The sequence below is a fragment of the Osmerus eperlanus genome, chromosome 17, assembly GCF_963692335.1.
Source record: "Osmerus eperlanus chromosome 17, fOsmEpe2.1, whole genome shotgun sequence".
Classification (NCBI taxonomy): domain Eukaryota; kingdom Metazoa; phylum Chordata; class Actinopteri; order Osmeriformes; family Osmeridae; genus Osmerus; species Osmerus eperlanus.
In genome coordinates this window covers 14,725,972-14,746,253 of record NC_085034.1, presented here as the reverse complement: position 1 = coordinate 14,746,253, position 20,282 = coordinate 14,725,972, and the positions used below count along the sequence as shown (strand labels likewise).

General features: G+C 44.4%; 1 protein-coding gene across 1 annotated transcript; it reads right to left on the bottom strand.

Annotated features, from left to right (window-relative positions):
• Positions 1-302: 302 nt before the first annotated feature.
• Positions 303-7,009, bottom strand: LOC134038006 (uncharacterized). The gene is made up of 4 exons (XM_062483600.1): positions 6,433-7,009; positions 6,069-6,351; positions 5,782-5,920; positions 303-511 (listed from the first exon to the last, which is right to left on the bottom strand). Exons 1-4 carry the CDS (start codon positions 6,549-6,551, stop codon positions 303-305), a joined length of 750 nt encoding a protein of 249 aa, XP_062339584.1. The 5' UTR covers positions 6,552-7,009.
• Positions 7,010-20,282: the final 13,273 nt, after the last annotated feature.

Sequence of the window (20,282 nt, the reverse complement as noted above, 5' to 3'; positions counted from 1 at the left end):
GAATTTGATACATAGAGAAGTAAATCATCTGCGTACAGTGACAGTTTGTGTACTGATCCTTGGCGGGAGATGCCCTCAAATCCATTCTCAGATCTCAGCCAGATGGCCAGGGGCTCGATGGCTATGGCAAATAATAAAGGAGATAGTGGACACCCTTGCCTTGTGCCGCGGTGGAGCTGGAAGGGGGGTGATACTGTATTGTTTGTTTGCACAGAAGCTACTGGTGTGGAGTATAGCAATTTCACCCATTAAATAAAACCTGAACCTAGACCAAACTTCTCCATCCCCTCAAATAGAAAGTCTCACTCCACCCTATCAAAAGCTTCTTCAGCATCCAGCGACACCACTACCTCTGGGATGCTGGAGCTGGGCATGTTCAGTATGTTAAACAGTCTTCTCGTGTTGTGGAATGAGTGCCTCCCCAACACGAAGCCAGTTTGATCTGATGAGATGATCTGTGGAAGAACCCCCTGAAGACGGAGGGCTAAAATCTTAGCAAGAATTTTGTAATCTACATTTAACAGAGATATAGGTCTAAAACTACTACAGAGTGAAGGATCCTTATCTTTTTTAAGAGAAGAGTAGTTATGGCATTAGTCAGGGTTGGAGGAAGCTGGCCAAGAGACAGGACCTCATTGTACACATCGCACAAGACTGTGGAGACCAGTGGGGAACATTTCTTATAAAATTCTACTTTAAATCCATCCAGGCCCGGCGACTTGCCACTCTGCAAAGTACGAATAGCACTTATGATCTCAGCTGTTGAAATTGGATTGGCTAAATCTTCCACCAGCTCCTCATCCACTCTAGGAAACTCAATGGTGTGTAGTGTAATGGCTGTACTGGTCTGGGGGTGGTCAGAGGAATATAAATCAGAATACAATCTGGTGAATGTTTCATTCATGGATTTGGGTCAGTAAGAATAACGCCTGGTGTAGACCTAATACTGTGAATAAGCCTGGAGGCGGATGCGGCTCTGGCTTGCTGGGCAAGGAGTTTTCCAGCCCTGTTCAAAAAATCTGAGGTGCGTTGTGTAGGAAATTATGTGGCCTCTTAACCCTTGTGTTATCTTCGGGTCATTCTGACCCATCAGTCATTGTGACCCACCGTCGTATTGCGACAAATTTACCGCATACAAAGACAAAGTGAAGCATTTTCTTTTAACAGCTAGGCTGTCTCAGACCCCCCACATTGCAAAGGTTAAAAGAAAATTATTTTAATTTGTTTTTGTATTGGGTAAAATTGGGTAAACACAACGATGGTTCGTTATGAACCTTTGGGTCATGTGACCCGAAGGCAGCACGAGGGTTAAGTATGCCTTGAAAGCTTCCCACAAGGTTCCTTTTGATACGTCTGGTGTGTCATTTATAAAAAAAAATAGTTGTATATATTTTTATTTTTTTTATTTTTTTGTCATTTAGCAGACGCTCTTATCCAGAGCGACTTACAGTAAGTACAGGGACATTCCCCCCGAAGCAACTAGGGTGAAGTGCCTTGCCCAAGGACACAACGTCAATTGACACGGCCGGGAATCGAACTGGCAACCTTCAGATTACTAGCCCGACTCCCTCACCGCTCAGCCATCTGTATATTGGATCTTAGGCAGTCTACAAGGGGGTCATTAGATAATAAATGTGAATTATATCTCCATGGTTTTAAAATGCGGCTGTAATTGGGAAACTGTATGTCTAGTGATGCAGGAGCATGGTCTGAGATTACAATACTGTGGTACTCGCATGAGTGTATATTAGAAATTAGTCTGTTGTCTGAGAGAAAAAAGTATATTCGAGAATAGGAATGGTGGACATGCGAAAAAAAAGAAAATGATTTTTTATTGGGGAATTTAGACCTCCATGGGTCTGACAAGCCCAACTCCCTCGTAATGGAGGTTAGTAGTTTGGCAGAATTATTGATAGAGTATGGTCTAGAGGAGGATCTGTCTAAAACAGCATCTTGTACGAAATTAAAATCCCCCCCAACAATGATGTGGTATGTTTCAATGTTGGGAATAGAATTGAAAAGCTTGGATATGAATTGTTCATCATCCCAGTTTGGCGAATAGACACTAGCTAAAATAACTTGAGTGCTGCACAGCCTTCCCGTCACGATAAAAAATCTACCAGCTGGGTCAGCTACAACTTTTTCTGATTCAAATGGAATGTCGCTTCGAATCAAAATGGCAGCACCCCTGGCCCTCGCATTAAACCTCGAATGATATAAATGGCTGAACCTAACCCTTTTAATGCGCAAGACCTCGTCACTGCACAAGTGAACGAAAAAGAAAAGAAAACGACATCACCTCTCAAATCTTGAAGATGAGACATGATCTTATTTATTTTGGTAGCCTGATTTGCTCCCTTGACGTTCCATGATATAAAACGGATGTTATTTATAGTTTTTTTTACTTTCCATACAGGCCTAAGTGATGTATTATCCTGTATAGCATAGTGAAATATCTGGTTATATCTGAGAAGAATGAGAAAGGAGAGATGAAAAGTAAAAAGAAGAGAAAAGAAAAGAGGTAGAAAAAAGAAAAAAGGGAAAGAAAGAGATAAGAGAGACAAAGTGCAAAACCCCACTCCCCTCCCCAGCCCACACACACATTCACAGTGCTCCCCACTTCCCCACCCCACCCGACCCCACAAATACCCACAACCCGTGCACGAAAGTGCCATGTTCACTTAGCAAAATTCTCCCGGGGTTCCTTTTCTCTAATCTCCCACCTTGCCACACAGTAGTCTAAGTGGTAGAATAAAAATTAGGCCAATTTGCATAACTGTGTCAACCATAAGGGCTCAACAGGTGTGATAACAACATAGGCTAAAGCAGTACAATGTAACAGTTCCACCCAGAAGGGGTGAAAATAAAACAGTGAACCCAACTTATTTTGTATGCCACTACAAATAACTTTGGCATCTTTTAACACTAACACACGAACAGCCATATTTGTTCTGTTAACAAAACGCAATTGCATACCTGCTCCATTCAATGACATGTGATTAGGATACGCTATTGACAACTCAACCGTCTTTAACTTGCATCAGTCTTCTGACGCTTCTGGTATGCGGCCAAAAGTTGCTGTGCCTCTTTCACTGAAGTGAGATGCCTTCTGCTCCCGTCTTCAGCCTTGATAAACAGTCGCGTTGGGTACAACAGTGAAGGCTGGAGCTTGAGAACGTAGAGCTGGCGCATTACCTCTTTATACTCCGAACGCTGGTCCAGCACTTCAGGGTAGTAATCCACATATACAGTTAGGTCCATAAGTATTTGGACATTGACACAATTTTCATCATTTTGGCTCTGTATACCACAACAATGGATTTGAAATGAAACAATCAAGATGTGCTTTAAGTGCAGACTTTCAGCTTTAATTTCAGGGTATTTACATCCAAATCAGGTGAACGGTGTAGGAATTACAATACGTTTTATATGTGGCCCCCCCCTTTTTAAGGGACCAAAAGTAATTGGACAATTGGCTGCTCAGCTGTTCCATGGCCAGGTGTATGTTATTCCCTCATAAAGGGAGTTCGTTATTTCATTGACAAGGAGCAGATAAAAGGTCTAGAGTTCATTTCAAGTATGGTATTTGTGTTTGGAATCTGTTGCTGTCAACTCTCAATATGAAGTCCAAAGAGCTGTCACCATCAGTGAAGCAAGCCATCGTTAGGCTGAAAAATCAAAACAAACCTATCAGAGAGATAGCAAAAACATTAGGTGTGGCCAAATCAACTGTTTGGTACATTCTTAAAAAGAAAGAACGCACTGGTGAGCTCAGCAACACCAAAAGACCCGGAAGACCACAGAAAACAACTGTGGTGGATGACAGAAGAATTCTTTCCCTGGTGAAGAAAAACCCCTTCACAACAGTTGGCCAGATCAAGAACACTCTCCAGGAGGTAGGCGTATCTGTGTCAAAGTCAACAATTAAGAGAAGACTTCACCAGAGTAAATACAGAGGGTTCACCACAAGATGTAAACCATTGGTGAGTCTCAAAAACAGGAAGACCGGATTAGAGTTTGCCAAAAAACATCTAAAAGAGCCTGTACAGTTCTGGAACAACATCCTATGGACAGATGAGACCAAGATCAACTTGTACCAGAATGATGGGAAGAGAAGAGTATGGAGAAGGGAAGGAACTGCTCATGATCCAAAGCATACCACCTCATCAGTGAAGCATGGTGGAGGTAGTGTTATGGCGTGGGCATGTATGGCTGCCAATGGAACTGGTTCCCTTGTATTTATCGATGATGTGACTGCTGACAAAAGCAGTAGGATGAATTCTGAAGTGTTTCGGGCAATATTATCTGCTCAGATTCAGCCAAATGCTTCAGAACTCATAGGACGGCGCTTCACAGTGCAGATGGACAATGACCCGAAGCATACTGCGAAAGCAACCAAAGAGTTTTTTAAGGCAAATAAGTGGAATGTTCTGCAATGGCCAAGTCAATCACCTGACCTAAATCCAATTGAGCATGCATTTCACTTGCTAAAGACAAAACTGAAGGGAAAATGCCCCAAGAACAAGCAGGAACTGAAGACAGTTGCAGCAGAGGCCTGGCAGAGCATCACCAGGGACGAAACCCAGCGTCTGGTGATGTCTATGGGTTCCAGACTTCAGGCTGTCATTGACTGCAAAGGATTTGCAACCAAGTATTAAAAGTGACAATTAGATTTATGATTCTGTTAGTTTGTCCAATTATTTTTGGTCCCTTAAAAAGGGGGGGGGCACATATAAAATGTGTTGTAATTCCTACACCGTTCACCTGATTTGGATGTAAATACCCTGAAATTAAAGCTGAAAGTCTGCACTTAAAGCACATCTTGATTGTTTCATTTCAAATCCATTGTGGTGGTATACAGAGCCAAAATGATGAAAATTGTGTCAATGTCCAAATACTTATGGACCTAACTGTATATAGACTGGCTTGCCGTCATATGTAAGTTTGCCTCTTTTTTGACGGGCAGTGCGAACGACAACGTCTTTGGTCTGAAACTTATGAAAACAGATGATCACGGCTCTAGGTTTTTCCCCCTTTGCTGGTTTAGGTTTGAGTGTGCGATGAGCTCTATCGAGCTCTGGGGGCGAAGGAAGCACATCTTTCCCCAACACATCCACCAGAAAACTAGAGAAGAAAGACGTAAGCCACAAACCCTCGACCGCTTCAGGCACACCTATGAGACGTACGTTGCACCGTCTGCTTCTCCCCTCCAGGTCAGTTAGTTTGGCCTTTAGCTTTGCATTATTTTCAGCCATAGAGGTTACCTTTGCTTCCAACTGCAGCTCGTTCAGCCCAGATTCCAAGTCAGAGATTCGCTGTTCATGGTTTGTTACCGTGGATTGTATCCCATCTAACTTGTCAATGTCAATGTAACTATGTCAATGGCCGCCAGCTTGTTTTCAAATCGTACAGCGAGTTAGTCAGGTTTGGTTAGCAGGTCTGCTCTTAGCTCCGCAAGCATGTTTGCTAACGTAGCATTGTCGATAGCAGTGTCAGCTGGGGCAGGATGTTCTGACTTTTTCGACGGCTTGCTTGGTCTGTACGACATGCTGTTGGGCCAAAAAAATGTTTGGGTGCCGTTAGGTGTTTAGTTGTCACTAAGTTGAGATCATTTATATTGACTTATGGTCAAAACGGAAACTGTGTGGTAGGAGCCTGAAGAAACACGACTACTCCATTCTGCTCGCCAACCGGAAGTCAAAAGTTTTTTTATTTCTGAACAGTACAGTACTGTCAACGGGTCTGCTCAACCCATTGCAGCACACAAAGTGATGTTCCCACGCTCAGCGGGGACCTCAACAATGGCGCGCTGGCCAATGAAATTTCTGCCCCGGTGCCTCCTCTTCACCAGGTTGAATCCAACCTCATCAATGAATATGTATTCATATAGCTCATTAGCTGTGTCATGCTCCTGGATCCGCTGGTTCAGACAGCATGATAATGCAAGTTATAGTATGGACACAGATGGGTCAACACAGTGGGGTACAGTGAGACACTGTAGAAAAGGAACAATATTGGATTACAGGTACAATACATACATGTGTCAGTGCTGAATGTATGGGACTTACAAGCACAAACTCTTGCCGTAACTCCTTGATGTGGTCTGTGTTCCGGTCGAATAGGACCCTGTACACTTGTTTCATCCGCATGGCATTCCTGCGAAGAACACGGTCCAGTGTAGAGAAGCTGACGGTCTGGATGTTTCTGAATGTGGCATGGTCAGCCAGGATCCTGGTTTGTATCTGTCGGAGTGTGATAGTGTTGTTTTCACGAACCATTTTCACAATGTCAGTCTCCTGTTCGGCTGTGAAAGTGCATGTTCTTCCTCCACGGTGTGGTTCTCTTTCAGTCCTGCAAAATACAAATACAGTGAGCACACTGTATTCTATTGATATGCAGTACTTCAGTACACAAGGCAAATATAATTCATACCTGTTCTCCATTCTAAAGGTTCTAATGATGGCAGCAACTGTGAAGCGGCTGAGATTTGGTTGGACCCTCTGGCCAGCCTCCCTCATGCTCAAACCATGGTTGAGCACATGGTCAACCATGGTGGCCCGAATCTCATTAGAGATCACTGTTCTCCTTCTTTCTCCTCCTCCTCCTTCTTCTCCTCTTCCTCCTCCTCCTCATCCTCCTTCTTCTTGTCGTCCTCCTCTTCCTCCTCCTTCTCCTCCTCCTCCTTGTCATCCTCTCCCTCCTTTTCCTTGTCCTCTTCCTTGTCCTCTTCCTTGTCCTCTTTCTTGTCCTCTTTCTTGTCCTCTTTCTTGTCCTCTTCCTTGTCCTCTTCCTTGTCCTCTTCCTCCTCTCACTCTTACCCCTCTCCTTCTCTGGTTGTTGATATGTTCTAAGTTCTCCATTGTTCACCAATCAAAACAGAGGCTCAAGGCCCTTTTTATGCTGCAGTCCTGATTGCAAATTGCTCACCAGACCTGAGTGTTTAGAGATTTGAATATTTGTGTGTTGTAGGTTGATGCTTTGAGACTTTACTTGAGAAGTGTGTGCAACAACTGAACATTGTGTGTAGTGTTTTGACAACAAGGTTATGTGTAATTGTGTAAACAAGGAAAGTCAGAGTCTAATGCAGATAAGGGAGTGTGAAGTAGTGCCAAATTGGGTCGAGCAATTGGTACATGAAGTTAAGGTTCTGAAAATTGTGCCAAATGTTTGCTTTTTGTGTGTTAACAATTGTGAAAAACTTTAAGTACAAATTAAGATAAGTAATCACAATTCATTACCGAGTAGCCTAGCCTACAATTTGAATTACAGTTTTTTACAAATGCTTACACACAAATTCCTTACTTTTCACACAATTTCTGAAACCTGACACTCAAACACCAGAACCACACCTCAAATCTGCAAAACCATACGCACATTTTAGGCCTTTGACTCAGTTTTCAAATTCATAAAACACTTTTTGCAAAACACAACACACAATTCTCCACGTAACACACAAAATTCTAACAGGAAGCATCTCGATTTCCTTTTTCAAACACACCCAATCAAAATGACACACTAATTCATCAGTGCCTTACACTAACTTCTCACGTGCAAACACTCATTGCTTTACTCAACATCAACCAATCATGGCTTTGAGATAGGCCTATAACTAGCCTAATTTGAGTTGAGTGGTGGGTATAATTTGAACCTTTACTGTAGAAAAAATAACAGGTATGTAACAATATACTGTAATATACACGTACATAATGTACACATAATAGCTGTTTCAGCACAACACACGGTATACTATACACAAACATATTTTAGCAACCATGCATCCATTGACTGCAGTGCACTGCATGATTGGTCACAGTCTGGTGGACTACTGTATCATACTGTGCAACAGTACAGTGACTGTAAGAAGACATTCTGACAATATTGTAGAAAATAGAATATATTACTGTTTCTTATATACTAGTGTAATAATTGGACCAATACGCTGTTCCTATTGGTCCAAAAGACGTTTTCAAAAGTTAATAAATCAGTTTATATACCTCCTGAAAGTTTGCAGAGGTAAATAAACGTTTTTACGGACCTAGCAACAAGCGGTTTCCTTGGAGATGTAGCAATTGACCTTAACAGCGTGGCATCTGCTCGGCAACAAAGACGCCTAAATTGCTTAAAAAACCCTAAAACAACCAAATATGGTTTTTGCACAGGTCCGCAAACGCCCCGCAATCGCTTTGTTTTGGTGGTTTTAAAAGGACTGTATAATTTGTTGGTCTTCAAAGGGTTGTGGCCACCAGGGGGCATCGATTAGAATGCAACAAGATGTTCCTTTTATGAGTTTTATTGACTAACAGATGTACATATCGATGTGTGTGGTTCTGAAACACATATAGGCATGAATCAGTAAAATCATAAACTTAAATGCAATGTTATACTAAATGCTAAACAATGTTACACAATATGCAACACAACATAAGGCTCTCAAAGCAATCTCCGCTTATATTCGGCGTTCTAAACAATAGAACACACGGATAATGCGAGACTCCGCCATTATACAATAGCTAGCAGCAACGTGCTACAACATTCTTGCCTCACAAGAAACACAGTAACATTATGATGTAGTACAACCAACAACAAACAGTATAACTTACTAGTAGTTGCACGCACACAATTTCCGTAATTTGGACAGTACAGCAACACTTGGATAAATATATCAATTGAGTAGGCTAATCCTTCGGTTCTAGCACTCTCTAACTTTGCCGACACCAAAAACCCAAAACAGTACTCAACCAGCCACAGAGCGGAGTGCCGCTCCTGATTGGCTGATTCTTAGTCAGTTTTAGCTGCCTGAATAGGTCGTCCTTCGAAACAGCCGCCCCCACATTTGCAACACCAAATGTGCCAGACTAAGAAGGGTTGACCGTATCAGTGTCTGTTATGGCAGGTAGAGCGACAAGGCGAGCGACAGGCCTCGTGTAGAACTTCTCCTGGACCTTGACGACTGCGGCCCTGACCCTCCCATCAGTCCCTGGAATAACCTCAGTGACATGACCTAAAGGCCACTGTGCTCTTGGTAGCTGTGGGTCTACCACCATGACTATGGTCCCGCTCTGCAGCTGTGCAGGGTCCTTGTGCCACTTGGAACGGGTCTGAAGAGTCGGGAGGTAGTGTCAGATGAAGTGGGACCAAAACTGGTCAGCCAGCTGACCAGTTTTGGTCCCACTTCACTTGGTCCCACTTCACTTGGTCCCACTTGGTCCCACTTGGTCCCACACACTCAGGTGGCCCCAGCCACCTGAGTGTGAGCTCGGACTCCGCATACACAACCTGTGGTAAAGAGGGGTCGAGCCGCCCCATGAGGAGCAAGTTGGGAGTCACTGGGTCCACATCCGCCACATCAGTTGACACATAACCGAGTGGTTTGGAGTTTAAAATCCCCTCCACTTCGATAAGTACTGTCCGCAGGACCTCTTCTGGGACAGTCTGTGACTGGATGGTGGCATACAGTGCAGCTTTAACAGATCTCACTTCCCTTTCCCAGACTCCAAAGTGTGGTGTGCTTGGGGGGTTGAACTGAAACCTAATCTTTTGTTTATCCAGATGAGTCTGGAGTGTGGGGTGTAATGCCCTGAAGGCCTCCTGGAGCTCACTTTCACCTCCCTTAAAGTTAGTGCCCTGGTCAGACCGGAGCTCTGCTGGTTTACCCCTTCGTGCGATGAAGCGGCGGAGGGCCATCAGAAAGGAATCCGAATCCAGACTAGACAGAACATAGAGAAGAACGGGGGCTTCAGCAGCCGTAGTCTAGATTGTGGGAGGTCTGACATCTTGGGAATGACTGGAGAGGCTCTCCACCTTTGGCAGTCCGAGCAGGAGTGCTGGTGGCGCTTAACAGCTTCACGGCCATGCGGGATCCAATATTTGCGCCGCAGCTCTGCAAAAAGACTCTCTGATCCTGGATGGCGAAGGTTCTTGTCCATATCCTGGATGATGAGCTGGGTCACTTTATGCCGCTGGTCCAAGACCACCGGGTGGATAGAATCAGGCTCCAACTGGTCGTTGCGACGGAGCCTTCCTCCAACTCGAATAAGTTTCTCAGTCTTGTTGTACTCTGGTGCTAGGGTGAGCAGTCTACTGGTGGCAGCTACTGGCTTACCATTCCTTAAGATGCTGAACTCCTCAGGAAAGCTGTCTTGCTGGGCTTGTCTCAGTACTTCTCTCTCTGCTTCTTGGTAGTGATCAGCAGAAAGACTGATGGGGCTCACTGATGATCCAGAGCTGGATTGTGCAACAGCCTCTATCAGTGCACTGAACGAAGAAAACGTTCTGTTTTCTTTTTTTTTTTTTATTCTGTTTTCGCAGCTCAACAGAATTCTCTGTTTCCTCTGTGGCTGACTGTGTGGGCCATACTTCAGGCGGCTGTAGTAGGAAGGCAGGGCCCTGTCTCCATCTGGTCTTACCAGCCAGTTCCAGTAGTGTTTTTCCCCGCGTAATGTCGTCGGCTGGGTTGTTGGCAGAATCCACATATCTCCAAGCCCGGACATCAGTCAGCTCCTGGATTTCAGCTACCCGTGTTCCCACGAATACCTTGTACCGACAGGAGTCGGACTGAAGCCATGTTAGTACTGTTGTGGAGTCTGTCCAGAACACAACATTGTGGATGTCCAAAGTCAGCTCTCTTTTCAATAATACAGCTAGCTGTGCAGCTGTCAAGGCCGCACACAGTTCTAGTCGTGGTATCGATTGCTGCTTCTTTGGGGCCACTCGGGATCTAGCAGTCAGGAAAGACACCTCCATACGGCCGTGTGAATTCTCCGTCCGCAGATAGGCCACTGAGCCATATGCCTTCTCTGACGCATCACCAAAGATGTGTAGGTCTCTCTGGAGGTTTGAAGTGTCCAACTCTGGGCTCACATAGCAGCGAGGCAGTATAATCTGGGAGAGATGCTGAGATTCCTCCTCCCACGTCAGCCATGTCTGCAGCACATCCTCAGGCAATGATGGGTCGTCCCAGTCTCGCTGTTTGTCCCACAAGTGCTGCACCAGGACTTTAGCTTGCGTGGTGAAGGGAACTATGAATCCTAGGGGGTCATACAAGCGTGCCAGTACCCTGTATATGTTTCTCATGGTGGGTGTGGGTTTATCCAGCATACGGTATTTATACTGTAAGGTGTCTGAATTGCAGAGCCAGCGGAGTCCCAGGGCGAGCTCCTGTGGGTCAGTGCCTGACTCGTTGAGCCACAACACGCTGCTTTCAGATCTGGCTTCTTTAGGCAGGTGGCTGATTACCTCAGGGGTGTTACTGGCCCACTGGCGTAGCTCAAATCCGCCTGTAGCCAACAGTGAGGTCAGTTTGTCGACCAAGTGATGGGCTTCTTCCACAGAGGGGAGGCTCTGCAGACAGTTGTCTACATAAAACAAGCGTTCTGTAGACACACGAACATCTTCCCCTGGCTGACTGTGGTCAAACACATGCTTCTGCAGTGCAAAAGTAGCACAGCAGGGGCTACATGTGGTGCCGAATGGAAGGACTTGCCAGGTGTAGATGCTGGGTGGTTCATCCGTCTTCAAGTCACGCCACAGGAAGCGCAGCAAGGGCTTGTCCTCTGGGAGCAGCCTCACCTGGTGAAACATGCCCTTGATATCGCTGCTGACAGCGATGACATGCTGTCTGAAGCGCAGCAGTACTCCCAGTAGACTGGAACTTAAGGTGGGCCCAGGCAACAACAACTCGTTGAGGTTTCCTCCCTTATACCTGAAGGAACAGTTGAACACAATCCTGTTCTTTTCGTTATGGCTCACCATGTGATGTGGGATGAACCAGGACTCTGTTGCTTTACTCAGCTCCTCTTCTGATGCTTTGACCGCATAGCCCGCCTTCTCCAGTATGCGGAAGCCCTTTGAGGGTCTCTCAACAGGCGCCTCTCTATACTGCGGAGATTAGCTAGCACCGCTTCCTTTGGTGCCTGAAGTCTTGGCATGTTCTTCACCCTGAGGAGGGGCGTAGCGTAGCGCTGAATCCCATCAACTTCAACTTGGGTGGTCTTTGTCTCTAGCAGGCAGACTGCTTCTTGATCCTGCCTGGAGCGTGTGACGAGCTTTTCACTCCTATAGGGCAGAACATCTAGCTGCCACAGTCTCTCTACACTCTGAAGAAGCTCGGTAGTAGGTGAGAGGGTGGAGACGTGCAGGCACTGTTGTGATGTTGCCTGCTGCTTGCTGTACCTGGTCGGCCCCTGAAGTGTCCATCCCAACCTCGTCTTCACTGCTGCTGGTCCCCTGTGGGGTCCCAAACGCACAGGCTCCACTGGAGTGATTAAGTGTGTACAATCTGACCCGATTAACAGCAGGGGTTGCACTTGGTTAATCGTCTGGAGAGGGAGGCTTCTTAAATGTTTGTACTTCCTCTGAAGGGCTTTCATTGGGTAAGTGTGCTCAGCTAGACCCAGTTGATCAGCAGTGAATGCTCTGTAAATCCTGAAAGATTTATTGGGATGGTCTACTGGGGAGATGGAGAAGGATACTGCAGTGCCGTGCAGAACTCTGATGTCCTGCCGAACGGTTCTGAGGATCAGATCTTCCGGTTTGCCAGTAAACTTAAGGCTCTGCGCTGCTGCAGGGAGGAGAATGGTCCGCTCCGACCCATCGTCTAGGATGGCATATGTCTCCAAGGTGTGGTCACCGTTACGCAGCAGCACTTTACTAACTTTGAGTAGGACTTGGCTGCACCCTGCCCGCCTGTCCACGTACAGGACTTCATTAGTTGTGTTGATGAGGCAGGATGTACCCTCAATTGCAGGTTTTATGTTCACTTCATGCAGAACTTGCAGATGTTTCCCCTTACACTTGTGACATGTAATCTTCAGGCGGCACTGAGCAGCCTGGTGGGTGCGACCGCATCGCCAGCACCTTTTGTTGTTCTTGATCCACGCTGTTATCTGTTCCACTGTAAGTTGTGCGAAGTTTGCACACTTATGTAGGAAGTGTTGTGTATTAGAGCAGTAAGGGCAGTATGCTGTCCTTTCTGGCTGCCTGGTGCTAGCGTGGGCCGTCACTACTGCTGGCGAGCTCTCGGGTTGTTCTGTAGTGTGCATGATGCTGGTGCTCTTGCCACTCCTACTGTTGCGGCGGCGCTCTGTTCTGGGTCCTGCTCTGCTGTTGTCTTCACCGTTTAGAGGCTCATACACTGTCTCTTGTATCTTAAGCTCGTAGTCAAGCCAGTCAGAAAAGTGCAAGAGGCTTGGGATGGCAACACGTATTGGATACAGGAACCTCTTAAACTCAGCCTGTATATCATGAGGCAGTTTGGACAGCAGCCGCGTCACATGTGACCCACAGTGGAGCTCAGTCTTTCCACTGTCCCCGAGCTGGTCTAACATACCCACGAGTGCTCTCACTTTCAGGGCAAACCGCTTAAACCCACTGGTGTCACCACGTGGAATATTCAGGGCCTCCATTAGATCAGCTATTTTTCTGAGGGCTAACTGGTGGGGCTGTCCATAACTCTCTATGAGGCTTGCCATAGTGTCGGTGTAGGGTTGCGGTGAGTTAGTGTACGAGTCCGCTATTAGCAGCGCCTCCTCATACTTCAGGTAGTCCACCAGGATCTGGTATTTAAAACGCTCTGTGGCATCCACAGGCAGTATGTTCTCCAGAGCGACCTTCAGCCTGGCGAACTCTCTCGGGTCCCCTTTGGTGAATGCAGGGATTCTGGGTTTGGGCCCACGGTACACCGTCTCATGACGGTGGGAGGGTTGCAGCTCTTCGGGCAGCGACTCACATCTTTGCGGGGTGTAGGGTACACAGTACTCAGGCGTCCGTTCCCCAAGCGCTGGATGATGTACTCCGGGTGCTGGATAATGTGGCTCAGGGTGACTGGGAATCTCCTGCTGACATGTGGTCCTAACGTCTCTCAGTGCTGTTATGAGCTCTGCCATAAGGTCCTGTGATGGTGGCTGATAAACGTCATCTGCTACTGGGGGTGGTGGCAGTGGCCAGTCGTCATCATCCAGAGGCAGAGCGTGACCACCAACTTGCACAGGTGGCGGGATTGACGTGGTTTGGTACGCACCGCCATCCTGCTGTATGTGATGCAGCTGTTGAGGGGGGGCTGGGGTAGGGGAAGGAGAGAGGGCTGTCTGTCGCCTATGCATGTCCATTACCTGTTGCTGCAGCCTCTGATTATCTTCCCTTAGCTTGTGAAGAGCTTCAAAGACTTCAGGCAAGGTTTCTGAGACAGGCCTCTATTGGGCAGAGGCTGGCGTACTCCGAAAGAGGGGTTCTATATACTCAGACTGGTATGGATAGGCAGCTTCAGCTCCCCGCATGGCACTCCCGTTCTCATGCAGCCGTGGGTTTGTGAGAGGCGCCATCCTAGCGTGTCTCTCCGGAAATCTCCCCACGCTGTCGTAGAGCTGCTGTTGCTCTGACAGGTTAGCCGCTTGATGAGTCAAACGAGAGGGCTGCTGCACTGCTGGGAGAGGGACGTGATAGTCTTCCATTCAGGCTGGTCGCCGGATCTCTCGGCGGGTCGGGCATCTCCTGGGTGTGTGTACTGATTCGAGAACATCTCTTAACACTTCCACAACGGCCACGCTGAATCCGGCTCGGAAGGACCAAATGTTTTGGTGGTTTTAAAAGGACTGTATAATTTGTTGTTCTTCAAAGGGTTGTGGCCACCAGGGGGCATCGATTAGAATGCAACAAGATGTTCCTTTTATGAGTTTTATTTACTAACAGATGTACATATCGATGTGTGTGGTTCTGAAACACATAGGCATGAATCAGTAAAATCATAAACTTAAATGCAGTGTTATACTAAATGCTAAACAATGTTACACAAAATGCAAAACAACATAAGGCTTGCAAAGCAATCTCCGCTTATATTCGGCGTTCTAAAAAATAGAACACACGTGTAATGCGAGACTCCGCCATTATACAATAGCTAGCAGCAACGTGCTACAACATTCTTGCCTCACAAGAAACACAGTAACATTATGATGTGGTACAACCAACAACAAACAGTATAACTTCCTAGTAGTTGTAGTAGTAGTCATTCATTTTTTGTTCTGAATTTCTGCAGCAAAAGAAACTAAATGCATGCATTTACTAATCCCAACAAAACTAAAATGTAGAGAGGCTTCAAAAGAAACTTCATTGCAAACACAATCTATAATCCATATACTGTGAGACCTGACACATATATAAAAGAATGCAGTTTATGTAATTCCATCTGATGTGTTTTTTATGACATTGTGCTATGATTGACTAAATGTTCCTGTGGAAAGAGAACGTGTCTTAGTGTTTTGGTAGACATGGTGTAATATTTAGTGTATTTTTGTGTTATGTCAATTCGTGTTTGAGTTTAGTTGACAATGTGTGATTTGGAGCATGAAATTATGTTGTTAGAAGTATTGAAACATTGTCATAGTATGGTGGCCGACATGCAAATGCGCTGCAAATTAAGAAAACACATGCAAATAGACAAAACACACGTGCTGCAAATACACACAACACAACCAAATACATAAACGTGCTGCAAAAACGAAAGCACGCAAACCAAAAACGCTGCATCCAGTTTTCACAACGGAAGTTCTCCAGGCCTCTAGGGGGAGCGGTTTGCGTGCTTTCGTTTTTGCAACACGTTTTCTTAATTTGCAGCGCGTTTGCACATGTCAGCCACCGTATCATAGCGATTGTAAAATACTGTAAGCCAAAATGGGGGTCAACCTAGTGTTGTAAAATGGTGCGGCTCCTTTAAGAACAGCACGTACAGCGTGGGTGTGGCAGAGCGAGGGAGCGGGAGCGAGTGAAAGAGGTGATGCTGAAAACGTGTTCTGAATGTAGCGACCGGAGCAAACGTATCTGCTGTAACAGTATTTGAGTGTGAAAAGAATAAATCATAGGGAAAGAATACAGTGGGCATTCATTTGCTAACCAGCAGCAGAAGGGAATTAACCCCGAAGCTATGCACCGTTAATACTTCGGCCCTGGAGCGTTGAACACAGTCTCCCCTGCAATCTCTAACTACGGTCAGAGAAAGACAGAGCAGGAAAGGTTACACTAGGACAAATTGCAACAGAAGCAAACTCAACTGATTTTGTATCCTCAATATGTCCTGAGTGAGGAAAAAAGCCCCAAAGAATCCCTTTAGGGGAAAGTTTCAAAAAAGACCTAAATAGCCTATTCATACGCCTATTCATAATTTTCCTCATGTGAATAGGCTAAAAGTTTTAACCTTTAGATATCACCATGGAAATTACTGAGTTGATTACTTACATTAAGACAAACAAAAAATGTATTACAAGTAGTTTTTAAATGTTTTGGTAACATGAGCAAACGGTGCACACAACATATCTAAACATTGGATATAGCCAGGTGAAAATGTCTTGTAGAAACTTGTTGACATCTTACAGTAAAAGACTATAGAGGCAATGTAGCTCTATTTGATTCCCCCTTTCTACTTCACAAAGCAAAGAAGCCTGCCCTCGCTGATGCCATCTGGAAACTTGTTGGGCCAGATGTTCCAGCAGAAAAAGTAACAAAAAAAGTAACAACACGAAGGATATGACACACCAGAGACGATCAAAAGGGAGGATTGGTGCTACAGTGACATTTACAGCCGACATGACGCTCACAATGAAGAAGGAAGAATTCTTGGCAAACAGGCAGAACAAACAGCAGTTCATTTCCATGCTAAGTGGAGAGCTACAGAAGACAAACTGTGAGACCTACCATGCCTCAGGAGATGCTTATCTGTTGATCGTGCAGAAAGCTGTGCAGTGTGCTACCATCAAGTAAACTATGCTATTAGGGGATGACACAGATCTCTTAGTTCTTCTCTGCTACCATGCGAGCATGGATTCCCATGATCTGTTCCTCTGTAGCAGTGGCGGCTGCTGGTCTTTCAAAGAGGGGAAGCTCATTTTCGGCCTACATCCTAAAAATGTTTTCTTTATCTGGCTATTCACTGGCTAGTTCACCCCTACGACACTAGCCTAGCCTACTGAATGAATGAACGAACGATCTAACAAAACAATATTAATCAAGGAGGAAATGTGGAAATTAGGTTAAACTGAAACAAGGAACGTGGTGTATAATTGTATGAAACGTATGATGAAAATTGGTTAGCAATTTCGCCAAGCAAATACCAAGAAATAGGTTGCTGCAGCTTCGGTGACTTTTTGTAGTACAAAATTACTGTCTATCAAAAGGAGATGCAGTCTTCCGACAGACCCTCCAATCATCACGCGGAAGCTCAGCGTCCAGGCCAGCCCACTCCTCCATTCACCCCCAGAGACGCTGAGCTTCCGAGGCGGGACATAATCTCAGCGTTCATCCAATGACCGTATAGTTTCGAAGCACTGAAAAAAACTGTTAAAAGCGGCCCCATTGAAGTCCATGGAAGCTGAGCTTCAACAGGGAAATGCACTGTGACGCTACGGGAATGTATGAGAAGTAAATCAGTCAGTCGACCTTGTGATGTCGACGAAGTGCTCTGGCCTGACCCAGCCCAAAGACAAGAAGAAGCACATTGATCACATGTTTACTCCTTTGATTTTTGTCCATTTTAGTATTGTATACTGTAGTAGCCTACAGTGCATTGTAGGCTGTATACTGTACAATGAACAAATTGTATGGCCCTGAACATTGTACTTTCCATTTGTTACAGTAACAGTACTGACTGCTCAATAGATTTTGACTTGTTGCAGGTTCATATCAACAAAGAACAAGAGTGAGTTCTGAGTAGTGAGATGCAGGGTACAGTACTGTATAGGGGTACAAGGAGGAGAAAGAACAAGAAAAATTGCGAAGAGCAAAGCAAAGTAGTAATTTTTGATACATTTTAAGCTACTATGATAGAACATGTTTTCGTTCATCAAAAGACAATGACGGATAAATATGACATTTGTTTTGAGATTACGTAAAAATGTAAAAACTTCTCCTTGAGAACTATATGTTTTGAACAATGTGTTTTCAATGTTTTGGTGTATTGTTTACTGACTGCTTGATAGTGTATATCATTTTGATCACTTTGTTTAAGATTTGAGAGCAGTGTTTGATTTTGGCGAAAGTTAGATTTTGAGCACAGGTAAAACTGTTTTGAGGCGAAAGTTTCATTTTGCAAGAGGATTCAGAGGTTTTATAAGTAGTGCTTGAAGATGAGGTTTTGTGTTTAAAGTTCTGAGAAAATGGGTGACTGTTTCAAGAAATGTGTTTTAGCAATTGTGAAAAACTGTAATTCCCCATGGGGTCTAAGCTCCAAACACTGTAGTACATTTATCATCCTGTAATAAACATCACTTTACTCATCACAGGTCCCTCCTGATTGAAATGCCCCTTTAGCCATTTCAATATACATATTATCTATTTCCTCTTTACATTTTTTCATTGTTGTTTCTTCTTTCTCTGAAAGATTATCCTGACCACGTATATTACCATGTTGTTGTTTCGTTCCTGCTAAATAGATTGAAATAAATTTGTGATCAGAAAGTGGGGCATAACTATGTGATGATTCTGACACTAATTGCAAACAAGAAGGAGATATAAGCCAAAGATCAATTCTAGACTGTAAGGATCCACTGACGTTTCTCCAGGTGAACTTGTTAATGTCAGGGTTTAAAAATCGCCTAACATCTATAATTGACAGTTGTTCACAAATATATGCAGTACTTTTGAATCTTGAATGTGGGATTGATCTTACAGGTACTCTATCTACAAGATCTTGTGGAGCATTATTATAATCGCCTCCAATAATCAAGTGTGCATCCTTATATTTGTTTTTAAACAAAAGTTTCAAGTTTCATACAAAGTTGTAAAAACATTATTTTTGCTAGAGCTGCATTGTTATAGTTATATAAATGACAAAAATAATATTGATTGCCCCATTGTGCTTTCCAAAACTTCACATCACTGTCCACCGAATGAGTCTCTTGTAAAAATATCAAATCAGCATTTTTTCATCTACTGAACAAAAGATTGATTTCCTTTTGGTGCTGTCACGGATACCTCTGACATTAAAATATATTATTTTTAAGGAACTAAAATGGAAGTCTGTCATAATGAAAGAAAAATGTAAGTTTGAACTGGTTGTCTGTTAAGGTTATAGGAACTAGTTATCTGTTAAGGTTATAGGAACTAGTTAAAGAAAAAATACTCTGAGATAGTAAAAATCAGAGATTAGTTTTCCGCCAAGTAGAAAGCTCTGAACACGAGTACCTAAATTAACTCCTGAAATTCTTATTTTAGCTATTGGAGTGGACATAATGCTCTTTTAATTGTATACAGGGAGAGCGAATTAACCCATTAAGATTGGGTGGCATATTTAACTTAAAGTTTACCTCACATTAAGAGAATTTAACAAGTCATGCAGTGTGTCTCACACCGTTAATGATGACAACAGGACCCTGCCATTTAGTTCTTTCCGTCAGCACGTGCTTGCTTCACAAGAGGCCACATTTTATTTCTGCACTGTCTCTCCTGTTGGGTTAAAACCTCAGCCATCCGGAGGTTCTTCTTCTTCATGACATCAGCGTTGAAAGAAGCTCTCCATAGTTTGAATCTGAAGGTGCGCATGGTGAACTGAATGATGATGGGACGAGTGCTTTTATCCTCTCTCGGGTGTCCGACCTTCCACCATGTTCACCATGAATCCAAGCTTCCAAGCTTCCAGCGATTTCAGCGATAATCTCCAGCACCTCCTTCCTCACATCCTCGTTGCTGCTTTCTGGAAGATTCAGAAGACGAAGATTCCATCTCCTACTGTACCGCTCCGACTCTTCTTGTTTCTCCCTCAGGATTGTCATCTGGTCACTCATCTTCTTCACTGTGTCATCAGTTCCTTTCCACTGGATTTCCAGCCCTTTCACATTTTCCTGCACTCTAGCAATCTTGGCTGTATTTTTCATTACCATAAAAAAAAAAAAAAAAATTGTCATTCAAGCCATTAATGGCTTTTAGGATGTCAGCATTTGATAGTGTTACATCTTCTTTGGTGCAGACCTTCTTGGGATTTGGGCTTTTCGAGGGCGTATCAGGTAGAGGTGTACATAAACCGGGGAACACATTTTCATCATCTATATCTATCATCAGGCCTCCCTTTCTCACATTCTTGGCATCTCTCTTTGACATCTTAGCGCACGTGTCTTGGTTTTAGCAAAACTTTGTCTAACAGTGAACAGTTCGTAAGCTAGTTAAATAAAATGTCTGCACAGGTCGCCATCTTGGACCGACCGGAGTCCCTGGATCAAGACGAGTTCAACAGACTCTGACGTCATACCCAGTTATATAGATTTTCTGCCATTTTAAAGTTGAATGAAAAGCGTTTTTTCGCTACT

Excerpts from the sequence above, each read along its gene's own strand:
- LOC134038006 (XM_062483600.1), bottom strand. The coding sequence starts at position 6,551 with ATGGTTGACCATGTGCTCAACCATGGTTTGAGCATGAGGGAGGCTGGC. Across the intron at positions 6,352-6,432 it reads ACCTTTAGAATGGAGAACAG|GACTGAAAGAGAACCACACC; the intron begins GTATGAATTATA and ends TGTATTTTGCAG. Across the intron at positions 512-5,781 it reads TGTTGAGGTCCCCGCTGAGC|ATTACAAAATTCTTGCTAAG; the intron begins GTGGGAACATCA and ends TGTTAAATGTAG.